This window comes from Camelus dromedarius, chromosome 10 (genome assembly GCF_036321535.1).
Source record: "Camelus dromedarius isolate mCamDro1 chromosome 10, mCamDro1.pat, whole genome shotgun sequence".
NCBI lineage: Eukaryota > Metazoa > Chordata > Mammalia > Artiodactyla > Camelidae > Camelus > Camelus dromedarius.
The window spans coordinates 36,320,295-36,340,114 of NC_087445.1; the positions used below are offsets into that span (position 1 = coordinate 36,320,295).

Genomic DNA, 19,820 nt, shown 5'->3' on the forward strand with positions numbered 1-19,820 from the left:
ACTGGTACACCCCCCCCCCCACTGGGTAAGTCAACAGATGTTTATTTGGCATGCACTGTGTTTACATTTTTGTTTTAAATTAATTGCCCACATTTAAACCAGGAGATTTCACCTGGAAACCTAGGATTGTGTCTTCTCTTGAAAAGCTGAAAGACTTGACAACAGAGGGTTTTATTCTTTCTGACAACTATGAATGTGCTGGAGCTGAACACTGGCTACTCCTTAAGATGAGTCTACTCCTTATTTCTCTAGTAATTTCACGTTCTTGTTTGGTCCCAGGAGGCATTTGGTTTACTTCCTCTGCGATAGGCCTTAGGTTTGGAATTCACTTAGAGATTCTTCTGTTTAGTAAATATTACAGTGACCAATAGCAGAACCATGACACATAACTGGGAGAACAGTGAGCCTTTTTAAGGCATTTAGAATTCTGTATTATGGGTCAATTTTCCTGGCTGTACTGTTGACAGTAATTGTTTTTTAAATTATTTGGAATATTCTGGGGAAGAGGACAGAAAGAGAGAAGTGAAATCTCAAATCTTGTCTTCTTTACAATTTTATCTTTGAAAGAAGATGAATGATTTTGACTCTAGCCCTAAGGCTAAGCCCACCTTGACCCTATTCATTGATGTAATGAATATGTAACGTATGTGAACACTGCTGTTTCTTGCAAACCTTCTGCAGCCTACTCATTTTCCTACAAGCTCACTCCCTTTTACTTCTCATCCCTAAAACCAACTCTCTGCCTGTCCTGAACTCACTGTAAGACGTCATATTAATTTGGAGTCCAAATCTACATTGGGAAACAGAAAATCCTCCTTTAGTGTCAGACAGGGCTTATCTCACAGCCCTCAAGCAACACTTAACTCTTCCATGATTCTGTTACTTCATAAGGATTTAGGTCATAATATAAAGCACTACCAGAAATTATTGTTAAAGAGAAAGACCTTTTCAAATAAACAGTGCTTCTGCTCCCTTCTGTACTACCATAGCTTTGAGAAGTTGCCTTGTGGATTATCAGACACCAATAGCAAAACCACAGGAGAATATAAATGAGAAGGTGAGGAACTTGGTAGGGGAGAAGGGTTGTGTAACATTGAAAGATGTTCTGGCCACTGCTGGAAATGTAGAGAGTTTTCATGTTGTTAGTTTTAGAAAGAAGGTTCAGAAACAGAAAGAAATAAATTCAACCCAACAAACATTTATGTGTCATGCACTTTGCTATGCATTGAACACATGGAGATGGTAAAAGTAGATTCAATGAGATAATTTGTGTAAAGCATTTAATACCATGCTTGGCACATAGTAAGCAGTCAATAATACATGGTAACTAATATTTATTGAGGATAACATAATGGTTAAAAGCTTGGGCTTTAGATTCAATATCAGCTCTGCAGCCTGTGATGATATGGCAAGTGACATGAGTGATCTAGGCCTGTTTCTGCAACTGTAAAATGGTGATGATGGTATTATTCTAAGATTAAACAAGGTATTGTATGTGAAGCACCTTTTAATATGTGGCCTGGCACATGGTAATCACAGTAAAGGTAATTATATACATGTATTAGGACATGGTCATTAACCTTAATGAATTTTATAGTCCAGTAAAGGAGAATGTCAGTAAATTCAGTATAATCTGATTTGTGCAAGATAGAGATGATTGTAAGAGGCAAAGGTAACAGGAGGAGGAGGTTGGTGTGTGTTTGGTTTTCTGAGGAAGGTTTAAAAGGAAAAATAGAAGTTAAATAGGACCACAAAAGAGAATTAGTAAGTGCAATAGAATAGTAGGAAGGAGCATCATAGGGAAATAGAAATAGTTCTCTATAGTGGTAAATACAGGTGATTTCATTATTTGTAGATTCTGTATTTGCAAAATCATTTAGTGGCAAAAATTTATTTGTAACCCCATATCAATACTTGGGGAGCTTTCATGGTCTTCTGTGGACATGGGCAGAGAGGCAAAAAATTGGAATCGCCTCACACACACATTCTCAGCTGATATCAGACACTCTGCCTTCTTGTTTCAGCTCTCTTACTGTAAACAAGTGTTCTTTTCATGGTTTATTTAGTGCCATGTTTTTTGTAGTTTTGTATTTTTTGTTGGTGATACTATTTTCAGATGGTCCCCAAGCATAGGGCTGAAGTGTTATGCAGTGTTCCTAAGTGCAAGAAAGCTGTGATGTGCCTGATGGAGAAAATATTTGTGTTACATAAGCTTCATTCAGCCATGAGCTACAGTGCTATTGGCTGTGAATTTAATGTTAATGAGTCAACAGTGTATATTAAAAAAGATGTCTGTAAACAGAAACATACGTAAAACTGGGTCATGTATTGATTGGTTGATGATAATATGACCAGAGGCTCACAGGAACCTAATCTTCTATTTCGCCTAGGAGCAGTGATTCAGTATTTGCTAATTGTTTGAGACTTTATAGAATACAACAACCTTGAATAATGAGAATCTTTTGTAAAATTTGAGAAACACTTGAATTTTATGAGCTGACTGTGCCACTGGCATCCTTGTTTTCCTTCCATAACCAACTAGTCACCAAGGTCTGTCCTAAAAAACTACATGAAGTTCAAGCTGTATAAACTCCCAAATGAATAATGTCATTGACCATTTTGTTTTTATGCATTCTGGTCATAATTGTTTACTTTCTATTGACTTATTACCTATCGAAACTTTCATTGAATTTAACCTTTTATTAGTGATTATTTAATTGATGAAGACCTACTTTCTATAATATGCCATTTGGTGGCCTCTCAGCTGAGTATTTGATCAACTAAGGGACTGTGCTCATAGGTTTGCAAAATAGAATCTAACTGGGAGAAATTCTGACTTAATTCTGGATGATTCCTGTCTTTCTTTCTGTGGACTATAATACAAGTCTGTTTGACTTCACTAAATATATTAAAAACAGTTGTGTATAATAGACATGATAAAGTAATATATCCAGAATGGTAGTTAAATGTATCTCTAGTCCATTATTGGTTAAGAGGTTGCCTGGGAGCCCCGTCTTCCTTGCAGCTGAAGTGGTGGATAGAGAGCCGTATCACCTGCATCACACTTGATGCCTCTGAGTAAGAAAGGCTTTTTCTAGGAACTCTCTTTCTCTATTGATTCCTGTAACATTTATGGAGCTATATCATCAAATGTTTCCAGAAATTATGAGTTGAGAGGAAATTTTCTCTTGGAATATCCCAGTCACTGGAATAATGGAATACTAAGAAACAAAACAACTAGATTTGCCCTTAATAAACTCTCTGCTATGAGGCGAGTTCTTATTTATTTATTTATTTACTTACTTACTTACTTACTTATTTATACTCATCTTTTCTTCCTTGGTCAAATTGACATCTGGTAATAAGTGATGAGCCAAAAAATTCTTTCAAGTCTCCATGGAGACAGCTCATGCTCTGGTCTCCATGGTGACACTTAAGAGTTTTAAGGGCTCAGGTTAATTTTATGTATTTGTAATTTCAGTTACTTTTCTCTCCTGCCTAAGCCCTAACTTAAAGACCCTGGACATTTTACTCTCCTTCCCCAACCCCCATTATAGGAAGGGAACAGAAAGAAAAGGGAAAAAAGGAAGAAAAATTAAAATGTGATAATTTGGGGTAGGAAACTCGGGAGTTTTAAAGATTTTTACAGAAAATCATTTGGGCAGGGGAAAGAAGTTGGAGAGCTTTCTGTGATGTCCTTCAGAGTCCTGCCCTATTGTGCTGTTTGAACAGGGAGTTAATAAATATTCAAGGTGCTCCACTTTCAAAGGAGAACCCAGTATCAAAGCACCAGGATATCATTAATATACATATTAGAAAGTAGAGATTGATTTTCTAATTTGTTGCATGTTCTTCACGTATTTAATCAGAAACTTTCTTGGGGACTAACCTGGAAGTATTTAGAGCCCTTTATGTCACTAAGGATGAAGCTAGAGTTACATAGAATCTCTCTAGCCAGCAGTCCCATCTTCTCACATCTCTAGCACACACTGAAAAACCAAGATAAAAAGGAAAAGAAAATAAGGCCCTTTAGTAACAACATGTTGCAGTTACCCTTTGTTGAAATCCATAAATTCTTCCCCTTCCAGCAAGTTTCCATCCTTCTACTTGAACAACGTAGGCCCTCAGTTGAAAGCATTTAACTCTTATTTTATGCATTTTAAATGTTTGGTTCTGTGAGAGGAGGGAGGAGAGACTTTAAAGAGGCTTTTTTGGTCGGTGATGAGAAGTGAGACAAGCAAGCCTCAGGACAAGTGGTAAGAACACAGTGGTGCTCAATTAATGTTTATTAGAGAAATGAACAAATGAGCAGATAGAAAGAACACACATACAAACACCTGAGGCACTGCAGGCTGGGGCCCCTGTATTTTATACTTTAAGAAGGCCTGAGATAAATGACTACAGGATAGCACAAATCCATAATAAAGCCAGAGCTGATTTTCACAGCCATGATCCTGATGCAATAGGACAACATTGAAGCATGTTTGGTCACCTCCGTACAAGTAAGCTTAGAAAGGTGTAAAGCATTAGGCTTCTGATTAGAATGGTAAAGAACTGAAAAATGGGAGCTAAACTTGTATTCTTCCTAGTTGCAGTACATGACTTACTAGGGACTGAAAGATACCAAGGAAATTTTGAATTGCTGTAGGGACAAATGATATTCATACTTTAAGGAGACATTTTAATTTCTTAAAAAATCGTTGTAAATTATAACATTGTGTGACATTAGAGATGATATAATAGTAGACCAATGATATGGAACTATATTCACTATCGAGTGGGTAGCAGAATTAGAAATTTGCACACAACGCAGATACATATATAAAATTTATTTTTAAAACTGATCCTCATGATTTTTCAACCATTGGTTACTATAGAAAAATTCAAACTTGCCAATTAAAGGGTTTCTTTGTCTCTTTGAGTTTAAAATTTGTTTCAGGTTGAAATAGTCTATTTCAAAACAATGCCCACTCTTTATGAGTCCTTCCTCCTCTACCCTCTCTTTTCACCAGTGTTATCTGTGTGTGCATAAGGGGCCGAAGTTCTATGATATTTTGGTGATGGAGGAGTGAGGCTCTCAGATCTCTGTGTGGGTCCTTGTTCTTGCTCACCTCATCCTTTACCCAACTTCTGTGCCTTTTGCTGATGAATTTGTGACTAATCCACTTGGTTTGCTGAGGACCTGATGTCTGCTTACAGACTCAGTTTCATTTTGGCTCTCATTGGCACTATGGATCTCCATGTCATGCTCATCCTCCCTGGCCCCTGACTTAGGCTGGTAGTAGCCACTGTGCTGGAGCACCTCATCCCTCAACACTGCAGCCCTTCAGCTGGCCCACTGACACTCAATTCAGCTTCCATCAAGTGCCCTGTAGGGAGAGTGTGGATATGCTAGGGTTTTCCCAGAAGAGTTTACTCCCATTGGCCTGAGACTTATTAAAAGCCCTTCTCTCACTTTTTAAAGTGATCTTTAAAAGATAAATGATAGGGTCACTCTACATAGGCCATGTTTGGGAACTTTTGGGTCTTGTTATTAATAAAAATTTAAGAAATTTAGATCTTTTATTTCTCAACAATTCCTAACTTTCCTGAAAAACATCTCACTCAGGACTCTAAAGTTTGACTGTTAGTCAGAAGTTAATCAGGACCATTTTATTTTTCTTCATATTCCTAGCAAAACAGTCCTAAGTCTTCCCAAGGCTAATGTGGATGCCTCTGATTTATTAAAGCAAAGGTTATTTTAAAGAGTTAATCAAAGTATAAATTTTTTTAACATTTTAAATTGATTTCTAATTTTACAACGTTGTGTCAAATTTCAGTGTAGAGCACAAAGTGTAAATATTAGTATTTGAAAATATAATATTGCTATAAGTAAGTTAAAAAAAAGCATGTAATTAATTCTTTTGTTAAAAATATATGTCTATATGCACTGAAAAGAGACTGAAAGAATATTCACTATACAACACAAAATATTTATTACTGGATGGTGGATTTATGGATTATTTGTCCTTTTCTTTTTTTCCCCTTTGCCACTTCTACATTTTCCATAATGAAATGTGTATTGTTTCATAATAAGAATTACGTATGAAAATTTAGTATCATTTTCTAAAGCTTTTCCCCTGAAGCAAACATTCTTTAAATAATCAGAATTTAGACACAATACTTCATCTCTTTTGGAGTCTGAGTCATTCTTCATGATATTATGAGTCTTTTTAAAATATCTTTTTTGATTGCTAGTTTATGTTGGGTAAAAAAGATGATGCTATTTACATTCATTTGGTTTAACCACGCTTTCATTCTTGTCTGTGTTCTGTAATGGTAGATCCTACCCCATGGTTATTTTTGATCTAGTGCTCCATTATTCTTATTCCTCAACATACGCACATACCCACAAATGCTTTTGAGGGTAGTAGTTTTTTTTTGGCGGGGGAAGCACCTTATTTTCTATTTTTCAAGATGATCCAGGACACTCTGCATCGTTTTGTCCTGACTATATTTTTATTTCAATGCTATTCACTTTTATGAAATTCCAAACAAATTCGTTTTCTGAAAACCAGTAGTTATAGAATTGTTTTGCCTTGACCTTTGTGTGAGGTTTTGCTCAATTTAACTGGCGGCCAAAATAAAACAGTTTTGCTTGCAAGATAAACCGTTATAAGGCAGGGTATTATAGGACAGACATTTCCCTATGTGAGTGCAATTGGATTAGGAAAGATCATTGCTGTATACAAGTACCTGTGTCTGAGCCAACCCCCTACCTACACTTGGGACCATCTCCCTCCTGGGCCACAGGAGCCACTACAGCCTTCTCATAATGCTGCTGTAGTCTTTCTTCTCACACATAGTCATGTACTTTTTCATCCACTTTCTTTCTCTTTTTGATGATCCCTTTCTAGATAAGGATGTGGAGAGTAGGGAGGAGGTGAGAAGAATGTTGGGCTTAGTGACATTTTGATAAAGAGAAGTTTAGTCTGTGGATACATGGATACCCAGGCTCAGGGCTCAAGGCTTTCAAAAGCACTAGAAGTAGTACTATTAGACAAACTTCTCTGAGTTGGCCTGGGAAGCCACCCCGTTAGTACTGTTTTCTGTGTGTACTACTCAGACTTCTTTTGGTTGCAAGTGATAGATACTCAGCTTGCACTAGCCTGAGGAAGCAAGAAAATGAATTAATTCATGATATTCCTGGAATGATTCATCACTATATAAGAAAAAGGGCAAGGGTGCAGCTCCACCTTATAACAACAGGAGTAAGGGATGCGAATGCAACCAGGTCTTGCTACATTTATCCTCTCTCTACCTCTTTGGTGTTTGCATTATGTTATCATTGAAGAGTGTGGGAAACATGGCTGCTGTAGTTTTGGGATTTATATCTGACATCTTCATCCCCCAAAAATGTTGGTTTTAAGGTATTTTGAATTTTAAATTCAAAAATTTCAGGTCAGGTATCCATTCCTGGTTCAAGTATCTGTTTGTGTCATCTGACTGGGCAAGGTTTGGTGGAAAATGGCATTTCTCCAATAGCCATAGGGCACAGTGGACATACCCAGGAGAAAGAAGGAGAGCTGGGTTGATAATCCTATCCTGTCCTGTAGATATCTGCTTTATCTATTACATCCTATAGAGAGCTACTCTAATGGAGAATGAATTCCAAATTCCAAACACTCATTTTTATAGAAAATTTTTAAATATAACCCATTAATATTATTGGTGATTTCCTACATTAGGTGTTATTTTGATTTAAAACTCCTTGCCCCACCCATCCCAATGCAGTTTTGAAAAATTGACCTGAGATGTAACAATTAGGAAACAGAAATCCTGTGTAGAGATTAGGTGAACATATCTTTGCTATGCTTTGAAAAAGTTCTAAATAAATTTGAATATCGTATTACTATTTTTGATAGACACATCAGATAGAGTGCTCTGGGGACATCCAAGAGGACCACTTCAGTCTATTACACTAGGGAAAGTTTTCTGGAGGAGGTTGTCTTAGCTCCTAGGATTCACATGGAGTTTGTAAAGCTGGCACATTAGTTAGTTTTCAGCTGAGGTCATTACTATCCTTTCCCTCCCCCCGGAGTGTCTGAAAATATGTGTGCATTTTTCATTGCACAATGACTGGTAACCAGTGATGTCAAGTGTGTGATTGCAAAAATTGTGACTTTTATTCCTAGGGTGGCCACAGCATCTTAATAGCATTTATCCATCTATCCGTATGATGCCCAAGTTACATATCCATAAACCTGCAGCCAGATGGGTGTGGACAATAGAGCTAATATATATCTAGGGCCAACACATTCAGGTTAGCTAGTGTGCGTACGAATATTCATAGAAGGGTGTGAACAGCAGAATCCCTAAAAGATCTTCACAGAAAAGGAATTCCCTACTCATTGCTGTATAAGAATCCAGAGCTTTCAGAGCTCATTGGCACTTGCTCTCATTGTGGGGGTGCATGCCAACAAAGCAACCAAATAGTTATTGCTGGCAGTCTCCTGGAGTTTTAAGATATTGTGGCCTTCTACCTAGACCTTAAAAGAATAAGTAATGTGTGTTGTGTGAATTAAAAGAATTTAGTCTAGATGGATTGTATTTCCTTTATTGGAATTTTTTTGTATGTTTAAACAGTCCTGTAATAAGTATAAGTAATTGGGAAAGGCTGCTTCTGGTTGGCTTACACTTATATCAAGGTGAGTGTAGTGAATGTAATGTGATCCATTATAGGTCTTATTGACTCCACCCATGTCTGTGTATCTCTGACAAGTGAGCAGGTCAAGGCAGGTCGAATGTCCTGCTAGACATTCAGGCATGAATAAGAAATTTCCTCCCATAATAAAACCATCTGGGACTAGTACTGTTTTGAGGGTAACTCTTTTTTTCCTTTGACAACTTCTTTATTTCTTCTTTGGGAATTGTCTGTTTAGACTTCTTGTCTCTACTGAGGACAAATTTGGTAAATTGTTTTTCATAGAAAGTTATGTATACTACCTAGTGTTCCAAATATATTTGCATAGAGTTACGGAAAGTAGTCTTTAAAGATTTTTGAATTTTTCTTCTTTTGATAATTATATCTTATTTTTATTAAGATATAGTTCACATTCTGTATAGTCATCCTTTTAAAGCATATAATTCAATGGCTTTTAGTATATTCACAGAGTGGTACATCCGTCAACACAACTGATTTTAGAACATTTTCACTAACCCTAAAAGAAATCTGGTTCCCTATGCCCCTGAGCCCTAGGCAACCACTAATGTACTTTCTTTCTTTATAGATTTGCCTATTCTGGACATTTCATATGAATGGAATCATATAATATATGGCCCTATGTGACTGGCTTCTTTTACTCGGCATAATGTTTTTAAGGTTTATCTGTGTTGTAGCATGTATCAATACTTTATTTCTTTTTGTTGCCTAATAATAGTCCATTTTTTGCATATTATATCCCTCTATTTTGTTTGTGTCTCCCCTTGCTTTTTTCTTGATTTTTTTAGATAGGAGTTTGTCTATTTTGCTTACTTATTCATTTATTTTGTTTTCTAATTTATTGACTTTTGCTTTTATTTTGAATTATTCTATCATTCAGATTTCTTTTGGCTTGCTTATTTTTTATGTTTTCGAATTTAGATGTTTATTTATTTTCATTGTTTCATTTCTATTGGTATAAGTACTTAAAGCTTTGAATTTTTTTCTGGTTTCTACCTTAGCTGCATCCTGTTGATTCTTACAAGTGGTATTTCTTTTTATTGGTATTTTTAAAAAATTCAGCAATTTGTTAGTATTGATCTTTGATTAAAGAGTTGTTTGATAAAATGCTTAAATATTTTGAAATTGAAAAAGGTTCTCTTTTACAATGTGTTATGAATTTTAAGTTTTATTGCATTGCCATTTATATCTTTCAAACATACTGAAATACTTTTTCTTAATTTTTATGAAATTTCCATATGCTCTTGAAGTTGTGTTCTTTAGGCAAGTCACCAAATATTGGTTTCACTCTTTCCGTATGAAGACCGATTATGTTTACCCATTTACCCAAGGAAAATGACTTAAATTCTATTCAGTCATAGGTCAAAAGTCTAAGATCTCCATGTGTTGTGCTGTTATCTTTCTACAAAGTCTAGCTGTGGCTCTACTTGTTCAGAAACCTATAAAGCAGAAAATTTTTTTGCTCAGTCTCCATATGACCAATATAGAGTGGTGGGACAGGGACAAGATAACTGTAATAAGCACTTCAACTCAGAAAGGGGAAGGATGGAAGTGACAGAGCAGTCTTTTGTCCATGGCTGTTCTTAAATCCTGTCAGGCAGGCATTGTTAGGGAGTCCTACGTTGGTGTCAGGAATATTCTTTGCTTAGACCCTGATTCCGTTTTCTGGCAGCAGCTTCCCTTTCCCATTGTTCTTTTGGTGCTTAGCTCTGCCCTGTGTATGGTCTTTTCTTTTCCATTATTCTCCTTGACCACACCTGCAATGGATGTTGTAAAATATGCCTTCCTATGGGTTGGTTGTTTGTCTTTTGCAGTTCACTTCCTGTTCCCAGAAGTTTGGGGGCCAAAAGGTATTTTAAATATCGAACAGTTAAAGGAATTTAAATGCAGGCTCCTGGCTTATTTGAAAATACAATTCTTTAAAAAAAAATAGTAAGTTTCCTATTTGTTTGAATCTACTTAGTTGTTACTGGCCTCTCCATCCTCTCCATCCTCTGGTATCAGTTTCCTATTGTCTTTACCTGGTCTTTAGCCAGTGCCATATATTTTCCATTTTTGTTACAGAAGCACTCCTTCCACTTCTGGTACTTATTTCTATATTAGAATAGGCTAGGCTTACTCTATGATAACAAACAGTTCTGAAAATTTCAGTGGCTTAGCACATAAAGGTTTATTTTCTGCTCACACAGTCTGCTTTAGGATTTTGTTGGAGGGTGGGACACCCCTCCACATAGATACTCTGGGACTCAGGCTGATTGAGGCTCCATTATCTAGAAAGTCACCAATTGCTCTGGCAGGGGAAGAAAAAGTCAAGAATTATAAATGAGCTTTCACTGTCTTAGCTCAGAAATAATAGATATCATTACTGCTCATTTTTATTTCATTGGCCAGAGCTAGTCAAATGGCCTAACTGCAAGGGAGCTGGGAATTTTTACTTCTTATATTTCTAGTAAAAAAAGGAGAAATTGTATTGGCAAACATAATATCTATCATGTATGAAAGACTTGCTTATAAAACTCCCCTCCAAAGTGGGCTCTAGGGCTAGACTTTTGTCCCTCCAGCCCTGAAGCCATTGCCCCTGTGCAATGTTAGCAAATAGTCCAAAGGCATCAGCAATCTTGGTTTTCTGAAGTTCTGTTTACTCCTTTGGTTACAGGCTTTCATTCCAAAAATTGGCCTGGAAGTTCCCCACTGGAATTTCAGCTCTTAAATACTTTTATTCTGTTGGAATTTAGAAATATATATTTTAACCACCTAGCATTTTCCATTGTTTTCAGTGAAAGAATTTATCTGCATAACTATAGGAATGTAGTTTGGTTCATGATCTGAGATTTCCTACTTCTGGACAATCTCACTACTGAGATTTCTTGCTATAGTCTCTAGTCTCTAATTCTTCCACTTGTCTTCAACTGGATCTTGGCTGCTTACAGTCCTTACACATGATGTAATCTAGGGAATATAACTTCTGACTGCCAAAAATTCATTTGCTTTTAATGTTCTTTCATCTTTTGTTCTTTGCTGCTTTTGAATGATTTCTAGGAAGAAATGGAAAAATGTTCATTTGTGTAGCTATGTTCATAATGGAAGACAGTTTTAACTCTAGATTCTATTTATGAAGAAAGGTTATTTCATTTGTTTCTAACGTGAATGAAATGAATTGATTTTAAGCCAAGAACCTTGTATTATATACTCAGTATGCATTGCTCATGGATTCATGGAAGTGTGCATTAAAATGGGACTTAAGCTCACATAATATAATTACTTGATGTTATCCTAGAGTAATTAATTCACATCATCTAAGCTGATGATATTAAGACTATAGGGATAGGAATTTAGAGGTAATGAGGCGTTTGCTTTTTCTTTTGCAGGGGCCAAACCAGTCTCCATACCATTCATTCATGCCAATATACTGCTAAGGTGTTCTTTGGATGACAGTAATTACTAATATATAATACATTTCAAAAACTCTGTCTCTTTTCAGTCCTACTATTCTACCACCCAGAATGTGTTTGGCCAAACAATATAAGCTGTTTCTGGAGGGGAGATCAAAGGAACTATAAGAAGCATCTTACGATTTGAAGATAACTGAGATCTGGTTGTCGAAACAGAGAAACAGAACATCCCAATTCTGACTTGACTAAGACAGTCCTGGTTTTTACCACTCCCAGTGTACTTAGTACCTAATTTCCCTCTAACAGTGTCCCAGGTGGAATAATCAATTATCGTGTCACCCCACTTAATACATGTGCCTTCAGCTGTTTTCAAAGTCATGTATTTGGCAGTTAATCAGACTGACAATATTTACTTAACATTTCAACTGTTAAGATAGACAAGGTTTATGATGTATTCCTGATGTAATACTGATGTATTCCTTTTGTTTCTTCCCAGTATTCTACATAGGGCTTTCTGTTTTGGGAGAGTTTCTAAGAAAAAAATTTTTTTTAATGATGGGTCTTATTTACATGCCACTCAATATATGTTGAGTGAAGAAAATGACTTCACTTATCTGTTTCTGTCAAATAGTTTTCTTCTGAGTGCAGTTTAGGTTTCAAATTCTGTGGTTTTATAGTTATAGATGCACAAATGACATAGAGCATGAGACACATCAGGAAACAAAGTCCTTCTTCATAAGTCTGAAATGTCAACATTTCTCCCAAGGACATAAGATTTTCTTTATGACTCTTGCAAATACATCTAAAAGTCTTCATTTGTCAGTTTGATAAATGTGCCACCAAACAGCACTACCTTGGCATATAAATCATTTGCCCGTGAAATCTTTAAAGAGGATTGTCAAATTTTTTTTTGGAGTCGTTGATTCTACTGGTTTTATGCTTTTAATGTGTCAGGAAATATAGCTGACTCTCTGGGGTAATTTTCATTTAAAGTCCTAGATAGCAGATGATTATAAAACCTAATAGAAAAGGTATCTTTCTCTTCTCATTTGGGTTAGATTTACTTCAGAAAATACAATAGCTGACAGAGTAACTGTGAACTACATTAATAGTTCTAAAATTTAAAATTAATATATTCTGCCATCTAGAGTCTTAACTAAACATTTTTAACATCTTTGAAATTCGCAAAGAAATGGTGTCTCTTGTCAAGTAACCAGAAACCAGAATTCTGCTCAGATTTTCATTGTTCCCATGTCAGATATTGCTCAGATTCACACCCCCTTTGCCATCAGTGTAATGCATATGTATACTGAGAGTTTTCCCATTCAGCAAGCAGATTTATAATTCCTTTAAAAACAGGTTTTTGTTGCAAAGGACTAGCATCTCTATTTGCATAATCACTCCTTCTTTATGTGTGCTTTTGCAGAGCAAGCTGGGATGCACTTTATTTTTATGGGCATGTTTGAAAGCCTTTGCTTTCAGGATTTATATTAAAGTGACAGTGACAAAATGTAAGAAATTCAATGAACCAATCAATCATTTGAGATTTAATGAGCATTTACAACCTGTTAGACTATGTTAGGCACTGGGATCACAAAGATGAATAAAAAATAATCCCCATGTCAAAGATGCTCTTGGCCTAATGAAAAGGAAGATTGATTAATGGATGATTATTTTAAAATGTGAAAAGTGGAGAAGTGATAAAGATAATGATTTCTTTGCAAACCCCTACTTTACTTCTCCCACATAGTAATGAGACCACAGAAACCCTACAGAGTAACTTGGTCTCCTTTCCTGCAAGGAGAATCCTATGGCCTAAACCCACCCTGTCCTTCCCTGGAAGCTGGACCACTATGGCTTGGGGCAGCCTGAGGGGAGCCGCAGGTCCCTGCCTGAGTATGCTCTAAGAGTTGAGTTTGTTTAGTCCTGCAACTCACTAAAGGATTTATATGTGTTCAATCAAGGGGGGCTTACAGATTCAATTTGATGTGAAATCATTCAACTTTTATGGTTAGAAACCAAAGCTCCCAAACAACCCCAGAAACAGATTCAGAAAATACTTTTCACAAGGCATTACTTGGGACTACATTAGGCCTGAGGAGACAAGACAATACAGGATCTAGAATGTTCAGGTGATTATAGGATTGGTGGTGGGAAGTTGCCCAGAATGGGACCTGCTCATGCTATCTTTGCCCTGCTAGATTCTCTTGACCTTAACCCTCCCTAAATCAGTCCAGGTGGCATTTTTGACAACAGGGTCATGGTTCCAAGCTCCTTTTTATACAGTTGGCTGCTCTGATCCTGTTCATTTGTAATTCTACTCATATTCATAACTATTTGTCCCACAGTAGGGTAGAGAAAGCAAATTTCTTGTAATTAAGGATGTTTTACATAAAGATTTCTCATATGAAGAAATAGCTACAGCATTCAGCTCTGGACTTGATAGAGCAAAGTCCTCAGCAGAAGCAAGGCTGTTGTCAAAGAAAATTTTGGCCCTGCTGGCAAGAGGCCCTGTGGGCTCTCCTTCCAGCAGGAATGTCAGCCTGTATATGCACACCTGGCATCAAAAACAGCTCTTCTGACTTCAGTCAGCAGCATGAAATACCTGTATTCAAGCTATTTTGGCCTTGAACTGACTGCTGCTGGTCAAATTCACGTCTAGGGAAATTAATACCTGCAGAATCCAGCCTGTAGACTAGATCAGTGCTGGTCAGTGATGACCTTTTTTACTAATCCAAGGTGATGTACAAACTGTGAAGACAATGTAGCAAGTTTTTCACATAGCTAAATTTATTCAGTTTAAGGAACTCTGAGATTGTTTTTACTTATCTTTGTTGTTAGAGGTCTTCTTATTAAGGTGATAGATGGTTATTTTTCTTTTCATGTTCTTGTCAAGACAAAAAGTTGGCAATTTTATGTTGGTTTTACAAATTTGGGGGAAAATTTTGATGCTCTGTGAAACACTTAAGATTTGGGAACCACTGATCTAAGAGTGTGGTACATAATCATGCTCTAGAGCTTTCTCCACTTTGGCACTTCTGACATTTTGGGTCAGATATTTCTTTGTTGTGGAGGGCTGTCCTGGGCATTGTAGGATGTTTAGCAGCATTGCTGGACTCTACCCACTAGATGCCAGTAACAACCCACCCCACCCAGATGCAACAACTAAAAATGTCTCCAGACATTGGCAAATGTCTCAGGGTGGGTTGCAATGGACTAGGTGAAAGCTGTGGTCAAAAAGTTTGAAAGTTACTGTTCTAGAGACATTGTAAGTTTTATTTTATCATATTCATTATTTTCTCATAATTTTTATTGCAATAAATGAGAAGTCATGGCAAGTTGTATGGTAACCATAAAGGAGTACAGGTAGTAAGGCAAACAAGGCTATATAAAGTATATATATGTATATATTATTATAGTTTGATTATTTTTATTTTGGGGCATTATATGTATGTTTGTCTTACAAAGATGCTATAAGGCTTAATTGGTATTGACAGAGTATTTAAAAATACCTGTCTGAAATATATTGTAAATAGACACAATATTATTACACATAATATTTTGTATTTATATGTCACTTTTCACTTGAGGCTCTCAATCTATTGATTTTTCTCCTCAGTGTATGATTTTCAGTTTGTCTCAAGGAAACTGAGGCACAAGCCAGTGTCCAAGTGACATAATAAAGTCAGGGAATAATTAGGTCTCCCATTTCCTTTATGATACCCTAATCACTTTTACTATATTATTATTTGTAGTAAGTATATATTTGGTATATAGTAAATGTATATTTTATATTTTACTATATTTTATATATTTTATAATTTTTTAACACATATATTTATCTTTGCAAGGCTGGCAGCCCCTTGTAAGTAGGGCCAAGTCTTTAGCTCTGTATCTCTCAGGCTCTGTAGGCTGTGGGCGCACTGTTTGTGGGCAGCTGGCAGGCATCAGGGAATACCAGTTGCATTAGCTTAGTCCTCCAAAGTTTCATTATAGACTCATATTTTAATGCTGGGATTTTTGGCTGCTATCTGAGATTGTGGTAAGAAAAAGAAAATATCTGCATTTTTTATAAAAAATAATCTTGTTATAATACAACTTAAAATGTATGGTGGGATAATCAAGGCTGCATTTTGACTTTCATGGACACTAATTATCTTTGCCTTCATGGGTCCCTTCCTCCATTAAAAAAAAGAAAGTTTAAAATAATGGTTTGTGACTGCTTTGGTATAAAAACAGATATAATCCAAACTAGATTATGTATTTTTTTCTGATTTAAAAATGATTAGAACACTCTCCTGGGCCCCTAAAAGTATCACAAGCCCTGGGCACGGTGCCAATGGTGCCTAATAAAGAGGTGGGCCCTGGACCCAATACACTGAAATGTTAAGTTGGCCCCTTCATTCCTGTGCTCCTAGGGAGGTATTCTGGTTTTATTGTCTCAGAGAAATAACCCAGCAGGCAACAAAGGAGCCAGATTTTTGGTTTTGGACTTTGAAAGCTTTGGTCTTAGGATGATACCATAGATTTGGAAGACTAGATGAAGAAGGGCTACCCAGGATCCCAAATTTGAATTAAGACCTTGGAAATCCTAGAGCAGATAGGACCTATCACTGCCTAGCCCTTCATTCTCAGGGTAGTGTTTTCAGAGCTGTTGAAGTGTGGGGCTTTTATGTGTCCCCCAAGCCCAGTGTGGTGGGAACATGAAACAAGTACCTTCTTGGTGTGCCAGGCAAACGGCTCAGGGATGACAGATGGCATCTGGGTTTCCAGGAACCCTGGGTGGAGAGGGACACAAGAAAGTTTTTGGTGGGGTAGATAGTGGCATCCCTGTGGCAGACTGCGAGTCTGTGTAGACAGTGTGGCAGGACCAGGAGTGCCATAGCAGAGACCTGCATGGATCCACAATTGAAGACCACAGGAGAATAAGGATTTTTCCACAGATGCCAGCAAGAAGAAATGATGACAACAAAGATGGATTCTTGGCATTGTGGTACCATGAATGGACCCTTTAGAGTTGGAAAGGACCCAGAATTGATTAAGATTAAGGTTTTTCCACCTGGAAATTTGAACACTTGGAAAGGAAATTAGGTACAATTATGGGGAAAAAAAGTTGCAATTCTTGTACACCAGAATTTTTTTGAAGCCGGGTTACTATTCACTATACATAGATGTTTATGGTGCTTTACAGTATTTGAAGGACATTCCACTTTTATTTTTTTATTTTTAACTCTTATAAAAATTTTAAAAACCATTGGTATTATTTCTGTCCTCAATTTACACATGTGAAAATGAAAGCACAGAATAGTTAAGTAATTTCTCCGAGGTCACACAGATATGACTTGGCTGAGCAATGACTCAAATCCATGGCCCGCTCACTCTATCACTCCTGGTTCTTAACGTCATCCAGTATTCCCCCTGCAAACTTCAGTGAGAGCTTTCTGTCAGGCTCTCAAAAAATGATGTGGTACCAAAATAATTCTAGTGTTTTGCAGTTAATGCTCAAATGTGAGGAGAGCAGAGGGCTCACATACTGGAGCTCTGCAGTCCCACCCTAGGCTCCCTTGCTGCTGCATTCTGTGCAGAGCTCTGCTCCCATGCTTGGAGGTGGGGAGGAAAGGGTGTAATTTGAATGCAGTGCAGGGGCCCAGCCCCAGTGCAGTGGGATAAGGCCCTTGGGGGCAGGCGATCAGGTCCTAAAGGGTCTCCTAACTTGGATGCTGGGTGCTCATCCAAGTTAGTGGATGCTGTTCTGCTTACCGGCCCTGTGCCCATACTCATCACATTGTAGATTTTTCTTTTTAATTGTCTGTGTCTCTCTCCAGAATGTGAGCAACTGAAGGCAGGGACTGTATTACACTTACTCCCCATTGTATCCCCTGAACCTAACAAAATACCTGGCATGTAGTAGGTATTTAAAATGTTTGAATGAACAAAGAGATGGGTGGATGGATGAGTGAGTGGATAGGTGCATAAATTCTTGGGTATCTCAGTGTCCCTTACACAGTCCTAGCCCCATATCCCTTAATAGCAGAGCCCCTTTGGATGGGTGTTTTTATTCAGCTTCCTTTATCTCACCCAAGAAAGCTTTGTGAAAATAGCTTTTTCTTCTGTGGGCCACTTCACCTTCTTTTTCCTTCCCTATCCCCAAATCCCTCCTTTATTATTTCCAACCATCCTTTAGTCAAGATGTTTGGAATATTTTTTTCCTCTTCCACTTACATGTTTTAAGAACTGTTTTTTTTTAGCTTATGTTTAACTGTCAGCTTCCTTTAGATCCTCCTTAGCAGCAGGAAGCACATGTTATAAGTCCATATGAGTAAATACTTTGCTGTTTCTCATTTTGAAAAAAAAATTGTAATTAAAATTCATGGTAGAAAAAATTTCTGAAGTGGTAAGTTGCCTTTCTAAGATATTACCATGTTTTATTTTAGAATTTACTTTCAATAACTAATCTACATTATTAAGATTCACTTCATTGGTGTCACTGAACAATGACTGTGTTGGGTAAGTATTGTTTTATGTATTATTAGTTTTATCAAATGTGCTAAATTGTTTTTAGGAAGTAGCCTCAGCATTACTTGAAAAGAATTGGAAATATGTTATATGTCCCAAATCCAGTAAATTATAATTAGAACAATGTCACAAATATAGTAAATTTTCATTGGATAATCTTTTAAAAATTTAAATGCAATAAATGATAAATAAGCATTATCCCTTAACAGATTCTAATTTTTTTCCTTAAGGCATCGTGACAGAGAAGCTTATCCCAAAGATTATGATATAGAGGGTCCTGAGGAAGTAAGAAAACTGTGTAATTCAACATATTGGCGACTTGGAACCAGTGAACCCCCAGTAAGTAGTTGCTGCTAATTTCTTTAAGTCTGGAATCTTCCTCCTAGTGAAACATGAAAAAGTAGAGGGAGGAGCACTTTGTCAGTTGCACTCCCCTTGACTATGTTGATTGCTTAGGCAGATGACTTAGTCACTGTGTGCTTCAGTGACCTTACCTATAAAATGTGCACACTTCATAAGGTTATTGGGAAATAAAATAATGCAAATAAAGTGCCTAGCACATGGCAAGTGCTCAAGAAATTATTACTGTTCTGATGCTCTTGCTGCAGCTGCACCATCCTGCTAGATGTCTCCTTTAACCTTCACCATCACCCTGTGAAGTAGGTATTGTTATCTCTATTTTACAGAGGGGAGAAACTCCTACAAGTTAAGTAACTTAAAGTTAAAACGTTAGGGAGTGAAAGAGTGAAGAGTTTGAACCCAGTTCTTTGATTTCATATCTTTTGTACTTAAGGTGGTACAGTTGTGAGTAATTTAAATACGTTATTATTATCCTCATAACATTTGTACAACCCAGTTACAAAAGGAATGTTCATTGTATAAGTACTTCCTATTTGAATTGCTTTGGGTGGGTTACTCATTGGCTGTTTAGGTGTCTGACCAATCAGTATGAGGCAACTCAACTCCCCAGAGACTCCCAAATTCTGTCCTACAATGTCAAGAGCTTTGAGAATAGTTGAAGACTCAATTCAACCTTATAAGATGGCTTTGGGGCCTGAAAAGGACACATGTGAATGTGTTGAGAAGACTGGGTTTGTATCACATTCTGCCCCCAAAGGCTGGGCTAGTTTGAAAAAGGGCAAGCTGAGGAAGATCCATAATTCTACATTGGGAGTGGTTCTAGAAAATTCTCTGTTCTTCAGGGTATGGGA

The 19,820-nt window shown here is 37.0% G+C and overlaps 1 protein-coding gene across 3 annotated transcripts in view; it reads left to right on the forward strand.

Moving 5' to 3' along the window:
- The window catches only part of CFAP95 (cilia and flagella associated protein 95), a 129,810-nt gene that overhangs the window by 37,088 nt on the left and 72,902 nt on the right, over window positions 1-19,820 (forward strand). For all 3 annotated transcript variants that reach the window (XM_031449843.2, XM_031449842.2, XM_010999843.3), the window contains one exon: window positions 18,840-18,948. Coding sequence is in view for 2 of the 3 variants with exons in the window: in XM_031449842.2 (XP_031305702.1) it covers window positions 18,840-18,948 (109 nt within the window). In the remaining variant the exon portion in view is untranslated. The remainder of the gene's footprint in view (window positions 1-18,839; window positions 18,949-19,820) is intronic.